This window comes from Anarhichas minor, unplaced genomic scaffold (genome assembly GCF_050575085.1).
Source record: "Anarhichas minor isolate MPS153535 unplaced genomic scaffold, ASM5057508v1 ptg000040l, whole genome shotgun sequence".
Lineage (NCBI taxonomy): Eukaryota > Metazoa > Chordata > Actinopteri > Perciformes > Anarhichadidae > Anarhichas > Anarhichas minor.
This window is the reverse complement of record NW_027466486.1, coordinates 2,135,686-2,155,486: the sequence shown is the minus strand read 5'-3', so window position 1 is coordinate 2,155,486 and position 19,801 is coordinate 2,135,686. Positions and strand designations below refer to the sequence as shown.

General features: G+C 38.7%; 3 protein-coding genes across 6 annotated transcripts; 1 reads left to right on the top strand and 2 right to left on the bottom strand.

Moving 5' to 3' along the window:
* Window positions 1-726: 726 nt before the first annotated feature.
* Window positions 727-6,137, bottom strand: synj2bp (synaptojanin 2 binding protein). The gene is made up of 4 exons (XM_076107918.1): window positions 5,941-6,137; window positions 4,765-4,901; window positions 3,959-4,054; window positions 727-2,721 (listed from the first exon to the last, which is right to left on the bottom strand). The coding sequence occupies exons 1-4, from the start codon at window positions 6,002-6,004 to the stop codon at window positions 2,578-2,580; spliced, it is 441 nt and encodes a 146-aa protein (XP_075964033.1). The 5' UTR covers window positions 6,005-6,137; the 3' UTR covers window positions 727-2,577.
* Window positions 6,138-7,083: 946 nt separating this feature from the next.
* lgals3a (lectin, galactoside binding soluble 3a) lies at window positions 7,084-11,330 on the bottom strand. Of its 3 annotated transcripts, none has more exons than XM_076107913.1 (6): window positions 11,165-11,330; window positions 10,741-10,758; window positions 9,868-10,656; window positions 8,527-8,615; window positions 8,243-8,399; window positions 7,084-8,066 (listed from the first exon to the last, which is right to left on the bottom strand). In XM_076107913.1, exons 2-6 carry the CDS (start codon window positions 10,753-10,755, stop codon window positions 7,911-7,913), a joined length of 1,206 nt encoding a protein of 401 aa, XP_075964028.1. In that variant the 5' UTR covers window positions 10,756-10,758; window positions 11,165-11,330; the 3' UTR covers window positions 7,084-7,910. The 3 variants fall into 3 exon arrangements, with proteins under 3 accessions (XP_075964028.1, XP_075964029.1, XP_075964030.1); XM_076107914.1 differs by having other exon boundaries at window positions 11,170-11,330; XM_076107915.1 differs by lacking the exons at window positions 7,084-8,066; window positions 8,243-8,399; window positions 8,527-8,615 and adding an exon at window positions 8,715-9,433.
* Window positions 11,331-12,329: 999 nt separating this feature from the next.
* gmfb (glia maturation factor, beta) lies at window positions 12,330-19,507 on the top strand. 2 transcript variants are annotated; one of them, XM_076108610.1, is made up of 7 exons: window positions 12,330-12,440; window positions 14,271-14,367; window positions 15,375-15,424; window positions 15,621-15,672; window positions 15,926-16,006; window positions 16,111-16,184; window positions 16,632-19,507. In XM_076108610.1, exons 1-7 carry the CDS (start codon window positions 12,438-12,440, stop codon window positions 16,701-16,703), a joined length of 429 nt encoding a protein of 142 aa, XP_075964725.1. In that variant the 5' UTR covers window positions 12,330-12,437; the 3' UTR covers window positions 16,704-19,507. The 2 variants fall into 2 exon arrangements, with proteins under 2 accessions (XP_075964725.1, XP_075964726.1); XM_076108611.1 differs by lacking the exon at window positions 12,330-12,440 and adding an exon at window positions 13,453-13,475.
* Window positions 19,508-19,801: the final 294 nt, after the last annotated feature.

The window sequence follows — 19,801 nt, the reverse complement described above, 5'->3', positions numbered from 1 at the left end:
TAAATCTACCATTATTTTTAGTCGTTATTTATCATCAATTTATTTATCCCCATGAAGTTATGATACTGATAAGCAGTATTATTTATGCATATGGTAATATATATTGTACACAGGAAAATAGTTTTTGTCGCAATTGTCTACATTTATTTTGAAGGTAAAGTGACAACATCCGGGTTTATGCTATCGTTTGCTAGCTTTGCAGATTTAGCTTTAGCCGGATCTACCATCAGTGGAACAAATATTAAATTTCGTATTATTGAGTTATGACATGTATTAAATCACAATTAATGTAATATCAAGAGAATATTTGTAATTATTGTCAAAAATATAAGATATACTTTTATCTCATAATGTTGACATACTTCAAGATTTTGACTATTTTCATAATTAAAACCTCATATTTTGAAGTAGTAAATCTCAAATTTGACTTTGTATTTTATCTTTTTGATTTAATAGTTCATAATCTACACACTCGTAATTTTTAGCACATCTCATTTTGACATAATGGTAAAATTTGACTTATAATTTTGGCTATTTCACAATTTCAATTAATTCTCATTATCTTTACCTTTTAATAACTTCTTGACTTCATATCTCTGAGTATTTGTATTTTTAATATTTCTTAAATTGTCATCTAATTGATCATAAACTGGTATTTACAGATTCATATTAAATATTCTGCATTCCCTGCAACTAAATAGAAATTAAAAAAAAGCCTAAAGCAGGTTAATTGAAATGAGTTTTAATACAGTAGGTGCTTGGATGTAAAACACAATATTTTACATAATTTATTAGTGCCTCTGATCTGTGTTGTCTGGCGTCCTGCACATATTCACAATCCTATTCAGCAGCGCAACATGAAATGTATTTACAGACAACGAGAGCCACATAGTCAGAGACGATCGCGTGAGAGACAGACTGACAAATGTGGACAAAGACAACGAGCAGCACAATTCACTCATTCATCGGTTCTACGGAAGTTAGGAGTTCCATGATTGTGGCTAGTGCAAAAAAAACCAAAAAAAACATTGTTGAGAGCAACTCATTTCTTTAAAGAAAACTTTCCTTTACATTGAACTGGCTGAAACGGATTTTCAGTATAAAGCTGTTGATCCTTCACACAAATTAACTAAATTATACTCCAGATCTCATCAATCCCATAGCAGAAGGTGCGATGTGACTATTAGCACTGACCTCAATGCAGAATTACGAAGAACGTCTAAAAAAATGACTGTGACACACAACAAAGACTTCTTCAGCGGTGACTGAGCGATCGGAAAGGAGCTGCTCACCACACGACATTTAACTAAGGAATGATTTGTTTTTAAGATATAGATTTAATGGTTCACCCTGAGTGACCGTGTGATGACTTGGTGATACTTTAAACAAGCGGATTTTGCTTTTAAGGATAAATTTGATGTTTTTCTAAGCGTCAGCGAATCCCATTTAAAGACCCAAACCAACAAAGTCAGAAGTATCGTCTGACATATTAAAAACACATCACTGAGCCACACTGTTGCACTGGGTGACATGTTTCTTCATTACAACTCGGTCACACTTACACCGCCCTGCTGCACCAAAACACTCACTAAAGCACCAGACATGTATTAATCCGCAGCTGTAAATAGTTCCCAACAAATGCACTATTTCCTTCTTTTTGAGCAATGCATGCAAAAAAACTACAGTGCCCAGGTGTTTGAGGAGCCCAGAGAGCCATTTTTCAAAGAGAAACTACATATTTGTGATGTGTTTTTTAAGGTTCATGTGTTGAACTAATGGGTTTGTGGCAACAAACAGGCAGAGGGAGTCGTAAAGTATTGAACGGAGTAACTCACTGTTGGTTTGGGGCTTTGTAATGGTATTTGTTGACAATAAGAAAATACAGATTATTGCCAGCAACATCCTTTAATTTAATGTAATGGGTTGATTTTCATTTTGCTCATCATAAGGAGCAACAAGAACCAAGCACTCCGAAAGTCAAAAAAGGCACTCCGAAAGTCAATTCATCACGTTAACTACAAGCAAGTTTGCCACTCCTCCCATGATTCTGTGCAACGGGGTGCAAAATGAAAATCAAACCCGGTCGCATTCATTTTTTAAAAACACGGAGGAACTGAAGGTACAGTGGGTTCCTCAGACAGATCTGCACAGAGGCCTGCGAGTGACTGAACACAACACCGTCTCTAAGTGTGCTCATGGACCCTGAAGCTTGAGCCAGTCTGACTGAACGCGAGGATTTAATAGTATTCTGCGTACGTTTGTTTCTGCCCGGGCTCAGCCCAGCAGCAGGAATATACAACCGTCTGCTCCTCCCGACGCTCACAAAGGTATCTATTAAAAGGTAACCTCTGTGGTAAGAGGGCATCCTTTTGCATAGGAAGGGTGTCAAGAAGCTCCCATTAATCACATTATACACATGAACATGGAGAGACTCATCAGTGACACCTGCACCTACTAATAAAAAAAATAATAATAATAAAATAATAATAATAGCGTCTACTGTTTAGAGTTTCATCCCCCTTTTCTTTTCTTTGGCCTTTAGCAAAGTTTTTGATCTTAAAACAGACGTTGGCTTCGTTAAAAGTGCTTCCTGTGGAGACGCATGTAAATAAATGCACCGAAAGCTGCAACTCCGGCTAAAGCGACCAGTATTTCCAGAGTAGACACCGAAGATTTGGACTCGGGTTGTGAGCCTGTAGGTCCGTTGACGTCATTAGGCAACTGCAAGACACAGATAAGAAAACAAGAACAAACATTAAAGCTACACGGGAGGTGATATTTATGTAGAAATGAGTGACGTTTGTTTACATTACATTCTGGTGTTGGACATATTTCACTTTCAATAAATCTTCTAGGAAGTGATGAATCAAATTAAAAGCTTATGTAATGACCGTTCACAGCATAAAAGCAAATTTCATAACTTGTTGCAATAATAAGGTCACTATTTATTAGCATAGTGTAAAGGCTGAAGTATCATCCGACCAGGTCTTCAGTCATACAGAGAGGTGAGACACAATTATTGTTCTACTTTTTTTCCATACTTTTGTAAAGACTTTCCTAAAAGGCATTTCTACATAGTGCACGGTTGTGCATGTAAAGAGTCACAGAAGTAAATGTGTAAAGACTGAAAACGAGAGCATTGAGAGAGATGGTTTTGGAAAAAGCTGTTGGCTGCAGCCTCACTTCTGCCACTGAGAACATGCTGTTGGGACAATTTACCAACTCTCTCCTGAGAAAACTGAACCACTGTCATGACAAATCCATCTACTGTAAAAAACAAACAAATGCTGTGCTTTAGAAAACGGACAGCTAGAATTAAATAATACAACTTTTAATGGCTAAAACTGCTGGTAAGGAATCAAATACAAGCCTCCAAAGGAACAACGGTCCAACTATATGACTTCTTCTTTCTCAGTCTTAGTGATATTATAGTCTACGTGGTAGAATATATATATTTGCTCAGGGCGTGGCAGCTGTAAACAAATATCAGGTGATTTATTTGGTGGAAAAGCTGGTCAGAGGAACGACAGGACGCAGGACGTAGAGGAGGAACTACAGTGGAGCTGAATGTTGTCCGGACAAGACCTCCAATCCTTAGCAGGACATGGCTCACTGACGTTACATCGTTCATCTCAAGGCTTCTCCTTGTGGTTGATAGCAGTAGTGGGCCAACTCGCCTGAAACAAGACCATCTCCACTAAATTCTAAAGTATCTCTTTACTATTGTTCCGAGATGTATTTGATGGCGTTTCATTCCTGTATTTGTTTAATATCTTGCATGTTCTTGCGCTGCTTTTATGTTTCGGTGAGCTAAACACAATTTTCCCATTGTGGTGGACAATGAGGCAACAAACAAAAGAAAAATCCCCAACTGCTTACAAAATAAATACAAAAGCACAAAAACCAACAAACCACTCAAACATTTGAAAACAAGGAAGAGGTAATTTTAAAGCTTCACCTTCTTCAGAACACGGAGCTCCACGTCCTCCCCCGCTGTCCTGAACAGATCCACTGTAGCTCGGTGCATCAGATCCTCAAGCTGCACTCCGTTGATCTACACAAAAAACAATGTTGATGTGCTTTTCCATTCACTTTCACTCTAAATCAAAATGACTTTGACATTTTATATAGAAAATGTCAGAAAATAAATGTCATGACTTCGGACATTTTGCCTAAGTGTTTGTTTTGTCCGACGAGAACTCAAAATAGTTGCTAGTGTCAGTACATTTACCCAAGTACAAAAGTACAATGTTGAGGTATAGTGCAATCTAATAGTGCGCTTCTGCACAATAATCTCACCAAAGGCGACAGAGATGACACACACCAGTGTCTTCCAGGTGATTTTAAACTTCCTTCACTTGTTTACAAGGCTCTTACTGGTCTAGAACCAGTCTGCTGTACTAATTATTTGTCATTTTGTAATCTTTCACAGCCTCTTCAGTCCTCTGCTCTTGGTTTTAAAAACTATAAACTATCACACAAATATCTGCATTTTTAAATGGTAATCTAAAATGTATGCACTCAGCAGTGCCTTTAACTAATTGTCCCTCATGCTTTGTTTTATTGTTATCTTTTATATATTCTGTTCTTGCTATTTGTTGCCTCTTTTTTGTTTGTTTTGTAATGCACAAAGTTACTACCCCCATATGTAAGGTGCTATTAAATAAAAGTGTATTATCATAATTATTATTATTATACACAAAACATGAAATAAATACCGTCCTCTACATCCTTCCCCCTGGATAAGAAGTCAACATGTATTACCGCCAGGATCTTGTCCCCCTCTTGGAGTCTTCCGTCCAATGCTGCAGCTCCATCTTCTTTGATTTTGCTCACGTATATGCCGTTGTCGTTCATCACATACTGCTGGTCCACACCCCCAACTATATTAAACCCCAAACCTAAAATACAACAGACAGTGTGGTATGAGACAGATGTATGTGAGTAATATCCAATAGATACAAATCAAATTATTAAAGAAATGGTTAGTTAGCACCCAGCTCTGTCAGCACTAGAACATAACAGCACCGTACTGTCCTCAATCTGTCCGTGTTGAACTTCCCTCCGTCTGTCTGCTGTCACCTATCTGTCTGTCTTGAAATTGCCAGTCAACCCTTATCTACCTGCATGTCTTTTATTGTTGTTTAGCTGTGTCTGACTGACTTATATATTTCACATACTCTGCATGCTTTTATGTTTTATGTGCCTCTGACATGGATGTTTTTTAGTGTCTAATAATGCAGCATAATCTTTAGTCCATGTTTCTATTTAACATAGTTATCCCTCATTTGATTTGCTTTGTGTGTGTTGAATTTGAGAGCCTCTGTGTTGCATGTCTTGTTAGTACTTGACAATATAAGAGTCTCCTGAATGATGATACTACTTCTATTAATATTCTCACTTCTTTCATTGTTTCTGCATGCATTGCAAAGGGTCAATATTGCATGACTTATATTCTGTTTTAGGTTTACTTTGTAACATCTGCTTTGGGACTACAGATGAAAAACAGCCTCTTGGCTTTAACTCTGGCGCATTTACAGCAATGTTTGTATTAATTTGCACTGTCCCTTATCAAATAAACCAATAACAATACCTGGACAGAAGTTGCTGATTCAATCACATTTATCTCAATGGAGCAAAGTACACAGTGAATCATCCTCAAGGCTGTACGTGTGTTTAGAAAGTTCACACAATGTTACGTAACAAGTGTAAAGTACACATTACTCTCTCGTGATAAGCGAAATAAACTTTTCCTAACTGTCCAGCTCCGTTTGGCTTCAATAGAGACTGTCAGTTAAAAATCTGACAGGCAGAGGAGTCACGTTAGCCGTTAATCAGCCGTTAGCTTCATGATACACACTAGCTTGACGTAGCTAACCTAGCTTACCATCGTTATACCACTACGTGCTAACTGTGCGTCAAATAAAGCAGTCCTCTTACCTGAAGAGCCTCGCTTCAGTTTTATGTCCACCACGTTGGGCGAGGAGTGCAGCGAACCGTTCATGTTGCCACGACGATTATAAAACAGGTCTCCAGCGAAGAACGGACAAACTATTTATCTGAAGGTTGAACTCATTGAGGAGTTTCGATTTGCTTCCTTTTGGTGCGGTGTCCCTGGTCTGTGGTTGTGCTGCCCCCTGGAGGCCTGAGGCGGAACTGCAGGGCCAACCTTTGGCTCACAATCTTTGCTCAAGCTTCCAAGATGGACAAGTGCCAGTAATATGTTTGTGACTCGTAATGCTCCCACATTCCATGCTGTGTTGAGGATTTTTTAACAAATGTCTATGCTTTTTAAGTGACTTTTGAACTGCAATGGTTATACCTGCGTCTTGGTGTCCTCGTATTGTATTGTATTTATTTATGTTTTTGTTGTATTTGTTTTTATATGGAATTTTATGAATTGTTTTTTTTTTTTGTCTGGAAATAAAGTTGAATAAAAATACTACAGATAAGTTGCTCCCACGACAATGTCGTGTACTTTTACTTTTAATGTTAAATCCTCAGCTCTACATGTTGTACATATTTCTAGATTGCACACTGGACTAGTTATTGCACCTTTCGTCATTGTGGTCCTACTCTCTGGAATTATCTTCCACATAAACTAAAGTATGCTACAACAGAACAGTGTCTTCTTTTAAAGGCCCCTCTCTTATCTCTCAAATTATTTTTTTACCCTGCTTTTTCATGTATTTTAAATTCTCATTTTTTTTTATCCATCTACTGTATCATTATTCAAACTTAAGTCTTATTTTTGTTCCAAGCAATTTTCGCTATAGTCAAAGAATGCATTATCTTACATAAATCCACTTTATTTCATCTTAGTCTTACTTTTAGTTTCAAGCATTTTGAGCTGTAGTCATAGTATATAATGAATTGTTATACAAATAAAATGACGATATACTTTCTACCACTGTGCTATAAGTTCACTATGTTTGTTGTCAGGCGTCAATCACCAACACAAATTCCTTATATGTGTAACGTACTTGGCAATAAACCCGTTTCTGATTCTACATCAAATGCACAGAAGTACATCCTGTAAAAGACGATTCGCTTTCTTCACTTTGGGGTAAAACAAAGAATGGGAACAGGGAAACTAGTATTTATTATGTGCACAGGCAGAAAGGTGTACAATATTCTGAATCAAAAAGCATTATCAGTCATTATTTGTTTGTCGCCCTTTTATTCATAAGCATTTAATCTGAAAATATTGTACCACTGTTATCTTTGGCAACAAATCAGAGATCCCATCCCTCTCCTATCCGACGATTTACTTTAAATTGAGCCTCATTTTTTCACCATTCCATTTGACTTCAACATGAAATCATAATTTGTAAAACACCACCCTCCAGTCTCAGAGCTCAGGAGAATTCATACTGAAGAGAGGAGGAGCTCAAAGTCCGTATATAAATACTTTTTAAGAAACTTGGGGGGGGGGATCGGCCAGCACTGAAGACAGAAGGGGAAGAGGAGACCAAGTTGATTTTCAGCATCACACTCTCATGCATTACAAGATGTTGATATGAAGGACAGGATAATAAACATACACATACTGTAAACAAAATACAGCATACTAGTGGAAAATATGTTCCACTTGGCCTACAATCTTCTCATTAGGTTTGAATTAGTATTTCCTTAAAACGCCTGTTTTAGATGCACTTTATCTCGTTCACTACTGTTATGTCGTTAATGTTGAGCGGCAAAGAAAAGAAGAGATATCATCCAGCAAACAAAGAGAAAAGGATTATAACGTGCTGAGTTAATCTGCCATTTGTTCTGTAATAAATGACAACGTGCCAGGTGGGCAAAGATTGCATTTTACTGACTATTGTGCCTCAAAAACTCCATCAAGGTATTTGAAAGGATTTCAGATACGGTGTCTCCTGTACAGCACGCGGTCTGGTAGCTGAGGTTCAGATCATGTTCGGGGCTACGCTGTAGAGGACGATGTCTCCAGTCACTCGCAGCAGGTTCACTTCCTCCAGCCCGCCCACTCTGTGCTCGTACTCCAGCAGGTGGTTCCCGTCCACCGCCACTTTAAACGAGTCCTCCTCCACAAGGATCTTCAGCTGCAGGGAGGGGAGGGGGGGCAATAGAAAGTTTATGCACAACATGCAAAGTGTTGACTCCAGACTGAACAATATCAGCTCGATAAAGTCAACCCGACAGGCGTACGAAAATGGGCTTCAGGTAAAACAAATGATTGTTTTGTCGTAGCTACAGTTCCATCACTGAAACACTTTACCTCAAAACGACGTCCGGGAACAAAGGGGAAAAATGCATCCCGCTCCTCCGGCCCCCAGCAGCCACCTAGGTTGGAGTTTCTGACAACTGTTTGCTCGTGAAATCGAGGATTTAAGTGAAAGACGACCTCTGGGCCTTTGAAGAAGTCAACTTGGAATCTGCAAGAAAAAGATCAGGACTGAGTGCTACTGACAACTAATGGCTTGAAAAAAAAAAAAAGTAATAGTATTGATAATTAAGTGTTCTGTTCCTCAAACAGGAAGCAGAACTAGAGGATGACTGTACCTGTCTGCTCCAGGAACAGGCTCCGCCTCTATCGTGATTACAAGTCGGGGCATAATTCCAGAATGAAGTGGGAGATCATACGGCACCATCTGTGAGAAATAGTCACATTTTTTGTAAATTGTGACAACACATTTAAAAACACGCTCTATTTAAAAATCAAGTAAAAAAAAAAAATGCATAGTGAGAAATTATGATTTACTGTGTTTATTCGGAAGATACACAAAAATAAACACCGTTTATCATGTTTATAATATCCCCAGGAACAGACGTAGACACATTTGATCACTAATACTATGAACTTGGTGATATACAGCAAAGCACTAAATATCACAAACTAGCGAGAGGATTGTTAGTTAAACATTATTCAAAACTTTGACCCTGCCCACATTCCTAATGAAAACACCCCATTGAGTCATCACCTATACTTAGTCCAACACTCTGATGTCATTCACAATGACTCGACAAGAACAGAAAAGTCAAAAAAGAAATGTAAAATCAGTTTTTAACAGTTTTAACACAGCAAGGCATCAACAGTACAAACTGACTTCTGAGCAAAATGACAGAAGACAAAAAAAAAAAAAAAAGAGTCATAAACATGTACAAAAGTGACCATACAAGATTGAATCAAACTGTGATTTTATCAGAGAATATAAATGTGGCTTCATACAATAAACATGAGTTCTGTGTAAATATGTCATTATAAATCATATTGCACTTAATTAACGTAATACATTGCCCAGGCAGACAGAACATATATCCTGACTCTATATTGTGTTTTATAGTCTTTCCACATGTTCATGTTGCCTAATCAAACCATATGTTGATTCTGGAAGTGACGTCCTTGTCCGACTGAAAGCAATGAAAGTTGAGTTCATTGCTTTCAATTATATGGTGGATTATATCTGGGCTGAAAGACAAGAATACATTTTTGATAACTACTTCTGAATATTTCTCGAGGCGGCTTCATGTTTTGCTTTGCACCCCAGCAGAGCCCAAGATACAGAAATAATCCAAACGCGGCCCTCACTGAAAATGTACCATCATGCAGTAAATCCCAACAAGGCAGGAAACTAGCTGTCTTTCCCACCGTCAGCAGTAAAAGGAAGACAACCACCAGTCAATATTCTAGAAGAAACCCTGCGCTACAGTAGAACTGAATATACGTGCGAGGTTAGCCGGAGACCTACTAGAGAGGCCGGCAGTGTAGCTGGTACTAAGTTCCCAACCTAAATCCCCAAAACTGCCACCCCAAGAGACGCTCCACTGCGCACCAGAGCAGAAACCCATCAGCAAAGAAATGCAGAAAGCAAGCAACACAATGTAAACAGGATTAGTACTCACCAGCATGCCTCCTGGAGCGGCAGGGCCACCGTACGGACCCATAGGCCCAGGGCCAGGACCAAAGGGGCCAGGGGCAGGAGGGAAGCCTCCACCTGCAGGGGGTCCCCATGACCCAGTGGGCATGGGGGGAAAGCCTCCAGCGGGGTATGCAGGGAAACCACCAGGGCCAGCTGGAGGGGGGAATGCACCTGGACCACCAGGTCCGTACATCCCGTTGCCTCCTCCTGGCTGACTTCCTGGGTAAGGCACATTTGGATAAGGCCCAGGGGGAGCTCCGGGGCCAGAAGGAAATGGTCCAGTTGGGTAAGAAACAGGGCCTCCGGGTAGCTGTCCTGGAGCTCCTTCAGGTGGGTACTGCCCAGGAAACTGCCCAGGGTGCTGCCCAGGAAACTGCCCAGGGTACTGCCCAGGGTGCTGCCCTGGGTGCTGCCCAGGGGCTCCAGGGCTGGAGGGAAACTGCCCCGGAGCTCCCGGTGCAGGGGGGTATTGTGCAGATGGGTATTGTCCAGGTATCCCAGGACCAGGGGGGAACCCACCAGGTGCTGAAGGAGGTCCTGGGTATTGCCCTGGTGCCCCGTGACCAGAGGGATACGGGAACTGCCCCGGCGCCCCAGGGCCAGATCCACCAGCAAAGCCACCGGGAGCGGAGGGCTGGGTGGGAGCTCCTGGGGCTGCACCCGGCCAGCCTGGATTTGCAGGAGGCTGAGGGTTACCTGCAGGAGCGGTTGGGTTATTGTTTCCAATTTTCTTTGCCTTGCTTGGAGAGTCGTCTCCTAAGGCATCTGACAGCTAGAAGAGAAGGAGAAAGTGACTCTCTGAACACAACAGAAGCTTCTGTTTAACCACTAAAAGTGTGCGATCCTTTCAACTCACCGAGAAATCTGCCATGATCTAGAAAAAAGAAGACGACACAACTTTCATTAGTGTTATGAGGAAGTTGTAACAACCGATCATTGCAAGCTGTCACACACAGAGGGCTCGTTACACAGAGGCTCTGAGTAATAGCACAGTAAATGTTTCCATCCCCGACTGGTGACCAACTAAATCCATTCGGACAGACTCGAAATATCTTCATCAGACTTAAATATCATTACGACAAGCTGTACAGATGCTACGCTATTTACAGAGATATAGTCCTCACAATATCAAGTTAACTGATGTTACACAGTTGGCTACCGACCTAGCTAACAGCAGCTAGCTGTGAGTTAACGTTCAGGTGGATTAACTTAGCTCGTTTGTTTATTTTAGCTCCTATTATTTTAGAATAAAGTAGTAAAAACTTGATATGTCACGCTACCTCACCGGAAGATGAACTCTTCTCAAACGATATGTGGGTTACAGAGATAATTTATCCAGCAAGTTGGAGCCTAGTTAGCCAGCTAATTTAGCCTCTACCGAGGCATACAACTACAAGCTAACGTTGAGTCCGCTCCTCTCACAACTACAACTCTGGGGCAAGGAAGACAGAACGCACACGCGCATTAATGATGACGTATTCTGAAGGGTGGGCACGTTCCGGAGCACACGCGCACAAACATGTACACGCACGTACAGACACATGTACACACACAAACACGCACTCTAAAAACAAGTTATATAAAAGTATAAGAAAATAAGAGCGTGATATTATATTTATATTTTTTGTATTTATATTTATATTTATATTTATTTACATTTGTATTTGTATTTATATTAATTTATATTAATTTATATTAATTTATATTTGTATTCATATTTATTTGTATTTATTAATATTTATATATGTTTTGCCCAATAGTTGGTTCTGCTGGTAAAATATGGACAACTGCTAAATCAAATCTAAACAGTTTTCTTCTTGAAGTTTTGTTTGGTATTGTTTTGTAGTCTTAACTTACCTATTTTAGAGGAGTTAATATTCATTGGAAAGATTTTTTACTTTTAGTAGAATCTGTGACATAAATAGTAATAAGGTCAGAATTGTTTAATTAAGTAGCTAATTTCAGACCTTTGTTGAGTAGTTTCATCTGAACAACATATTGTACTGTATGTTATTAAATGAGCAGTAAATAAATAGTAAAATAAATAGTAAAATAAATAGTAAATAAATAGTAAAATAAATAGTAAAATAAATATTAAGTAAATATTAAAATAAATAGTAAATAAATAATAAATAAATAGTAAAATAAATAGTAAAATAAATAGTAAAATAAATATTAAGTAAATATTAAGTAAATATTAAATACATATTAAATACATATTTAAACACATATTAAATACATATTTAAATAACCAGCAATTTCTGAGTATAACTCGAGTGTTTTCCTGGACAACATTGGAATGATAAACACATTTTTAAAATAGTTTTAGTGATAATAGTTTAATAAGGCTAAATTAGTTTTAATAAAGTACTGAGGCTGTAGGACAATACTGAGGAGAGATTTATGACCAACTTTTGGATGAGGGAGGCGCTTGTTTGATTGGTCCAACCAGTCACAAGATGATGTGAATAAGGAAAAAAACAACATTGTTGGCGTCTCTACCATTCAGAGCAGCAGCTTCAGCTTCAGGGATCTTTACTTAACTCTACGACAATGGTAAGTTATCGACCGTTGGTGCGACAGAGCTCTCCTCATTCACCGTTCTGCTCTTTAATCTCGTGCTCTTAACGGATGTGAAGTTCCGGACACTACTGAGGAAAAGTGAGACCGCAGATACACTGGCAGCGTTAGCCTGCTAGCCTAGCATGAGTTCCACCCTCTGTCCATTGTGTTAACGTCAAGCTAGCGACAATAGAACGTTTGCTTATCCGGTTATGGATTTCACAATAAAATGTTAAAAAGTTGGGCGAAACATTGAGGTGAAATTCACACACCATTGACATTTTTTTTAATGATTTGATGTGAATCACGAGTTCCAGTTAAAATATATTGTTTTATTTTATAATTATATTGGACACAAAATTTGATAAAATAAAAGCATCTTCAGGTAATATCTCACTCATAGGTTATTAGATCGTTGCAGCATGTATGTGCATTCATTGCATTCTAGTCTCTTATATTCTTACTACAGACACAATTAAAATCAAATAATGCTGTTAATTGCAAAGTAATTCTCATCAAAACAAGAGTGCGCCATAGTCCTTTATTTTGAAGACCAAGCTGGCGGACTTCCTGTAACAGTATAGCTAAGTGTGGTTAGCTTGTCGTCGCAGCAGTGATGTGTTTCTACACGTCTGGCTCGCTCCTCGCTTATCTTGATGAACAATGATTACCCCCGGGGGGGTTTTGACAGCTGAACTGTCTTCAGTGTCGAACAACATTTGTCAACCTTTTTCACACATAAGATGCATTAAATTACTGTATAGTTAAAGTTAGCTGAGTCTTATTTCCTGGATGAACTATCAGCAAAACCCAGCGAGCTAGCTGTCAGTGACTGGAGGAATTTAAGCCACAAGTCAACCTGTGGCCTCCCACGGCTTTTTATTGTCGTGCCTCTTCCGTGCATCCTGTTTTTCCAACTCTCTCTCTCTCAGTCCCAAACCACAGACACTCCAGTCTGCTCTTAATCTGCAAAGATCTCTCTCTGAGCTCAGTGAAATCCGGACTCCCACCAGCCATCTGCTCAGGAAGGTGTAATTATAGAATCCAGAGACTCTTGAGGAGTTTATGTCTTTGTGCTGGAGTTATGTAACGACAGAGGTTCAGACCAATACAATCCTGTTCACACTGGTTTATGTTCAAGTCTGTGGGCCACTGAAGAAAGATAGTTTTTACTAAAGCAGGATACTAGCATACTGCTTTAGCAATTAAATGCATGAAAATCACATGAATCTGCAGTCTGTGACTCTGCAGCTGTGTGCAAATATCCTCAAAAACAAGAGGCAGACTTAACTACAACTTATTATTAAAGATGCCTAAATGTTTATTTCTATTTTTCCGATTGTAAGCAATAAAAGATGACAGTTGAAGTACTCCATATGTCCATCACTGCAGCACTTTATTGTTGTAAATGTCTTTATTTGTACATACAATTAAGTTTGTCGGAGGGAATAAACTGCTTGCTCCATATATTCTTTAAGCCAGTTTTCCATACTGTAACAGGTATTTTTCTGTGTTTTCCAGTTTATTAAGACGTATTGCTTTATATTCTCACGTTTCTTTTTTTTGAGTAAACATGTGGATGGACTAGAGGGAATCTGAACATACGTTCTATGTAGCGATGAATACATTTTAATGGGTGATGAGGACAAAAATACATAATTAATTACTCTTAAATACATACATGGAGGCTTTGGTTTGTTCGCTATGTTCAAAGACAGAACATAACAAATACAGAGGAGCTGAATCTGTGTGCTGTGCCGCTGGTTTTTGTTCATGAATTTAAAATATAAAGTTGATGTTTCTCCTGTTTGTTTTTTTTACCAGAGTGTATCACTGGTGGTGTGTGATGTGGACGAAGAGCTGGTTAAAAAGGTGAAGAAGTTCCGTTTGCAGAAGGACTCTTATAATGCGGCCATCGTTAGTGAGTATTTCGATTTGTTCTCTTACGTGTTTCTCGATAATGTGTTGAGGTCTCAAAACTCTTCCAGTTCCCTCATCACAAAGGCAATGTTTATTTTTCAATGTGTTTCTGGTTAAATGCCTGAAATAAGGTCTGTGTTTAACACACGCTTAAGACATTTTGTTCTACCATGTGGAATAAGTCAGTTAATGCTTTTATGTGTCTTAAAGTGGTTAATAAGTGGCTAAATGAGACGACAAAACATCATCACGCCGTCTTTACGGCCTCCTTCTGTATTTTCCGTGCTCATGCGACCGCGGTGTGGTTCATTTACAGCCTCGTGTTGGCTGTTTACTTCTGGTGATTGCGTTCAGGCTGCAAAAATCCTATAAGTGGTGTTTATTTGTGACGATTGTCTTGCTGAGTATCATAAACATTTACCACAGAGCTTATTTTCTGCAAAAAATCCAATGGAAAATTCCCAATAGGCCATTTGTCGAGGGAACCATTGCGACGCTAACTTCAAAAATACATCATCCCTGCAGGTTCAAGAGGAAATATCAATTCAGCATTATTGACATTGTTATTGGTCTTCATTTTTGTGACTCTTTGTATCCACGCCTGGCTGGATGCAGAGTTACAGTAGAAGTAACTAGATGACAGTATTTCTCAGGCGCACAGAGGGAAGAGTTGCGTCTCAATGCAGCAGGTGGTGAGAGAGAGTAGTGAGTATCAAACTAAGCTTCAGCTTTATCCTCCACTATCTGTGGATCAAAAGGTCATCGCTGTTAAATTGGATTAAGAGTGTGTTTGCATGCCATGGACTGTGACTCCAACACATACACACCTTTTACACAAGTACATTTGTGATCGGAAAATATGAGCTGAAACATCATACAACTTGCTTGTTGTCGTGTTTAATTAATTTTCTATACAGAAATCTTAAAATGTGTCACTATTGAACGTAACTATTACGACTAAACTCATGTGATGGTTTAATGTTTTCTTTCTTTCTTTTTACCCCTCAGTGAAGATCGATAAAGACAAGCAGCTGGTTATCCTTGAAGACGAACACGTGGTAAAAATAGTTATTAAATCATTATAATGTGTTGTACTTTATTCTTGTGTCTGAAGTTCATGTTCGACTTTCACTTTTAAAATGAATTCTGTGATGATGTGTAAAATGAGTGTCGGAGGTACAGCTGTTAAATACTTTTCTACATAAAGTGTAATTTAAGAAAATGCTCATTGCAAATGTGTCTTTTTTTTTTCAGGATATTTCTATTGATGATCTGAGGGACATACTGCCTGAGAGACAGCCCAGATATCCTTTGAATAAGTGTCTCATTTTAACCGTATTTAAATGATTTGTCATCGCTTCTTCTTTTTCTGTTGAATATCAGGAGTCTGTGATGTTACGAAGTTTATGATTAACTGCTAATATATTCTTCCTGCAACACGGCCTGTGTATGAAAGCTGTATTTCTACTTGAAGTAGACCATTTGATTTAAAATATCCTAAATCATTGTTTTGCACTTGACCAGTGAAATATGTTAACTGTCCTTAGCACCAGGAACATTTGTCGTCTACAGTTACAAATACCACCACGATGATGGACGCGTTTCCTACCCTCTGTGCTTCATCTTCTCCAGCCCAGTGGGTAGGAACTCCTGCAGAGCTGCTGCTTAACGAACGCCACACATTGTTCACCGTTCCATCATCTCAGACATGTTATGTTAATGTTGGCGCATTTGTGTTCGGCAGGTTGCAAACCAGAGCAGCAGATGATGTACGCGGGAAGCAAAACCCAACTGGTGCAAACCGTGGGGATGTCCAAGGTTAGCGAGCGGCTGCTAACGTTGATGCGACGTCATCGTTAAGCAGTGCTGACGCGTCATTACAGTACATTCCCATCAGCCTCAGCTGTATGTTGTGTTTAGTGCTGATTAGCGGCTATTAGCGTGCTAAAATACTAAGCTAACATGCAGAACATGGTCAACTTTATACCTGCTAAGCATCAGCATTATAGGTTGTATTCATAGGTTGTATTGTTGAATTATTCCAGATGTTTGCTTATTTAGATTAGATTTTGATAGATTTTCTTTTGTTAGTTTTATTATTTTTGTGCCTCACAGAGCTGCTAGCATTTGTTTTTTTTACTATATCATCGAACATCTATTGCATTATCAGCTGGTAGCTTTGCACTAAACTGCCTCCCAAGACTTTTCCCTTATTGTATAAAAAGAAAACGCCACATCTTTGCTCCTTTTTGTTTGTTTTTACAGGTGTTTGAGATAAGAAACACAGAGGACCTAACGGAGGAATGGCTGAAGGAGAAACTTGTGATCTTTGGCTAAAGTAATCTCCTCCGGTGGTCTGGGATGTGAGGAGAGGATCCAGATTGCACAATCTCTTGGGGAGAACACACCACAGTTAATGTTGCCCTCCTCCCTGTAGCAGACCTGATTTAAATAGTGTTTGAAAATACCTTCTGTACTCGGTTTCAGGCCTCTTTGGTAGAGTTCATGGCATATTACAGTTCAGTGTGGCACTAACTGAACCTCACCCATCTGGCAGCCTAAAACTGACAACACTATTTGATGCGGGTCCGCTTTAGCCTCCCATAAAATCAATCGATGTGCCAGTTATGTGTCTGTATTGAATTAACACTCCCGCAGCTCTTAAAGAGGATTGATAGTTCGCATCCTCGCTCCCTAGGCATGTTCATCCAGGAGAATTGAAAGGCATTGTATCAGTAGTTCCTGCTACCTTCAGTAGTTTACACGCAGCAACTCTGAACCTCTTTAGTTTCACCTTTTTTACGTTTTAAGAATATTTTCATAATTTTTTTGTTTTGTTTCTGGTGTATGTCGGGTAATGTAAGCACATACTTTATAGCAGTGATTTCCTTTTCTTGTGAAAAACAAACTGCCTGCCAGAACATCTGAACAACTATAGTTACAATTCAGTGAACAATATAGAGTTCGGCTATAGTCTTTCCTTCAGTATTAATCTATTAGATTATAATTTAGGTAAAAAACTGTAATCACTGCAGTCTATAAATGACTAAGACTTGTATGTGATGTGTTGTACCTTCTCCTGTGCACAAGAACCAGCTGGCAGAAGTCCTCGAGGTGCTCATCACGCTGCACATTTTGCCCGTCAGTCCATCCTCAGATCACACCTTTTCATCTGTGTAGAGAGAAAACAGTGCAACTCTCGGGTGAAGCTCTATTCTGCATATTTGTTACAACGACATCACACTCCTGTCAACAATATTTCCACTGAAACATTCCAGACTGAACACTTTATTACTGACAACAGACCTCTGTCTCCGGAGACCACGACAGTCTTGAAAACACGGCACAATCTACTGGGCTTCTTTAGGGAGACTGTTATATATCATCATAGCTTTTGCTGTTATTGGTGTTTTATGGATGTTGTGCTTCATTCCGATTGCTTATTAGTGGTCGCAGCTTGACAATGATGGCTGTGACTTCTCCAAGATGCCAGTTGTGCTTAACATTTAGACTTGGCAGGTCATTCACATCTTCCATACAGGACAGGTATAGCTTTTTGAAGGCTGATATTGATATTTGCATGTTGAATGTGCCAGCAGCTCATATCTAATTATATTTTAAGTTTAAATTGAAACACAAACAGAGGTTAACATGACAAATTTTAGCTTTTCAAAACTAAAACAACATACATTTTGTCACTTTCCAAACACTTGTATCTATTTTGTATTTGGATATTTTTCATGCTCTTCCATGTTTTCTTGCTGATGATCCTTTTAAAACAGCATTTAAACCAATCCAACACACCAAAACATCAAACCAGTTGCTAGTTCTTTAAGGATTAGTGGCTCTTAACAGCAGGGCGACCAGCTTCAGATAGTTAACGCTACAACAAAATGCACTTCAAATCTGTATTGCTGGTGCTACAGGCTGGTTTTGTGTGAGCGGTGAGAGAGAAAAACTTCCATTTTCTGGTTCTGATCCGTAAGAAAAGCTTAATATCAGCTCTTTATTGGTCTGACCGTAATAAAGAATAATAGATATACAAATGATAATCATCATGCTCGCCCATCAGTGTCAGCTCTTATTGAGAAACTACTTATTACCTAACTACTACCATACCAATGCCGTGTCTTAACTTTTTATTTTATCATATAAACGTCTTTAAATAAAAATGATAAGGCCAAAATGTAAACATGACACAAATATGTTTTTGGGGGGAAATAGAAGGTGATTCGAGAAGCTTTGTTGGGGGAATTATAATAATTTTTTTCTAACTTTATGATGTGTAAAATCAGACATTTGACTGAAAGATATGTATCCACGATTACACCATTTCATATAAATATTTTATCATCACTGATTTAGATGTCAGGGCCGGCTTTAATCCCACAGGTACAGTGAGGTGTAACTGTAATCATTGATACCATCAAAGCTAAGATGTACACTGTCAGCTTGACGGTCAAATTTTCAAAAATGCGCAGTCAGTCTGAAATCAAAGATGTCTGTCTTTATAAATTTGAAACATGCAATGAACTGATATCTGAAACGAAATGTGGAGAGCTTCTGTAAAATAAATACAATGCTTTAACGTATGTCTGAATGGGTTTCCTAATGCCACATTCAAGAATCTGCTGCTCTGTTGCATGCATTTTACATTATTTAGTTCATTTGATTAGACGGGATTTATTTGCACACAAACATCTGGTCTCGGCTATGCTCTTTATCTGAAATATTACTGTACTTTCTTTTTTTTCTGTTATTTGTCATAGAAATGCGTTGTAATGGACTGTCCATTGATCATGTATCAATCAAAATCAATCCCCTCATATGGTCGAGTGAACTAAGTGTTCCCTTCTGAGCCATGTATCTGGTTATGTGGAGTCCAGCTTTCCCTCCTACGTGGTGAACATGTATTATTGGGCTTTTTGGGTCTTTTACTTTAAACTTGCAAATGTGTCGTTGGGCTCTTGGTGTCCTCTCTAATCAAATGCATACTATTCTATTTTCTTTCCTTTTTAATGAAAACATGTGTCATTACCAGCTGCCTCATGGCATCAGTGAAACTTGAGATATTTGTATTTTCCCATACTTTATAAAGTGTCTATTGTCCTATTGTTCAAATAAAATTACAGTGATGTTTACCCCTCTGGTTTCAGGAGACTGCTGTTTTCAAACTGACATGTATAACGTGCATGTGTGTGTTTATATTGACCAAATGTGGCAAAAGCAACCATTTTACAGCTGATGCGTGCACTAATGTACAGCTGCTTTTCATTATTATATTAAACTATAATTTGTAAGTAGATATTTGGGGATAAGAAGAACAAAATCCAATATACTGTTAGCATTTCTGTAGTAGTTTATGGAGTCATAGGAGTGCCATAATTAATCTGTAAAATAATAAGAAAATAAATGTGTAAATACAAAGAGGACTA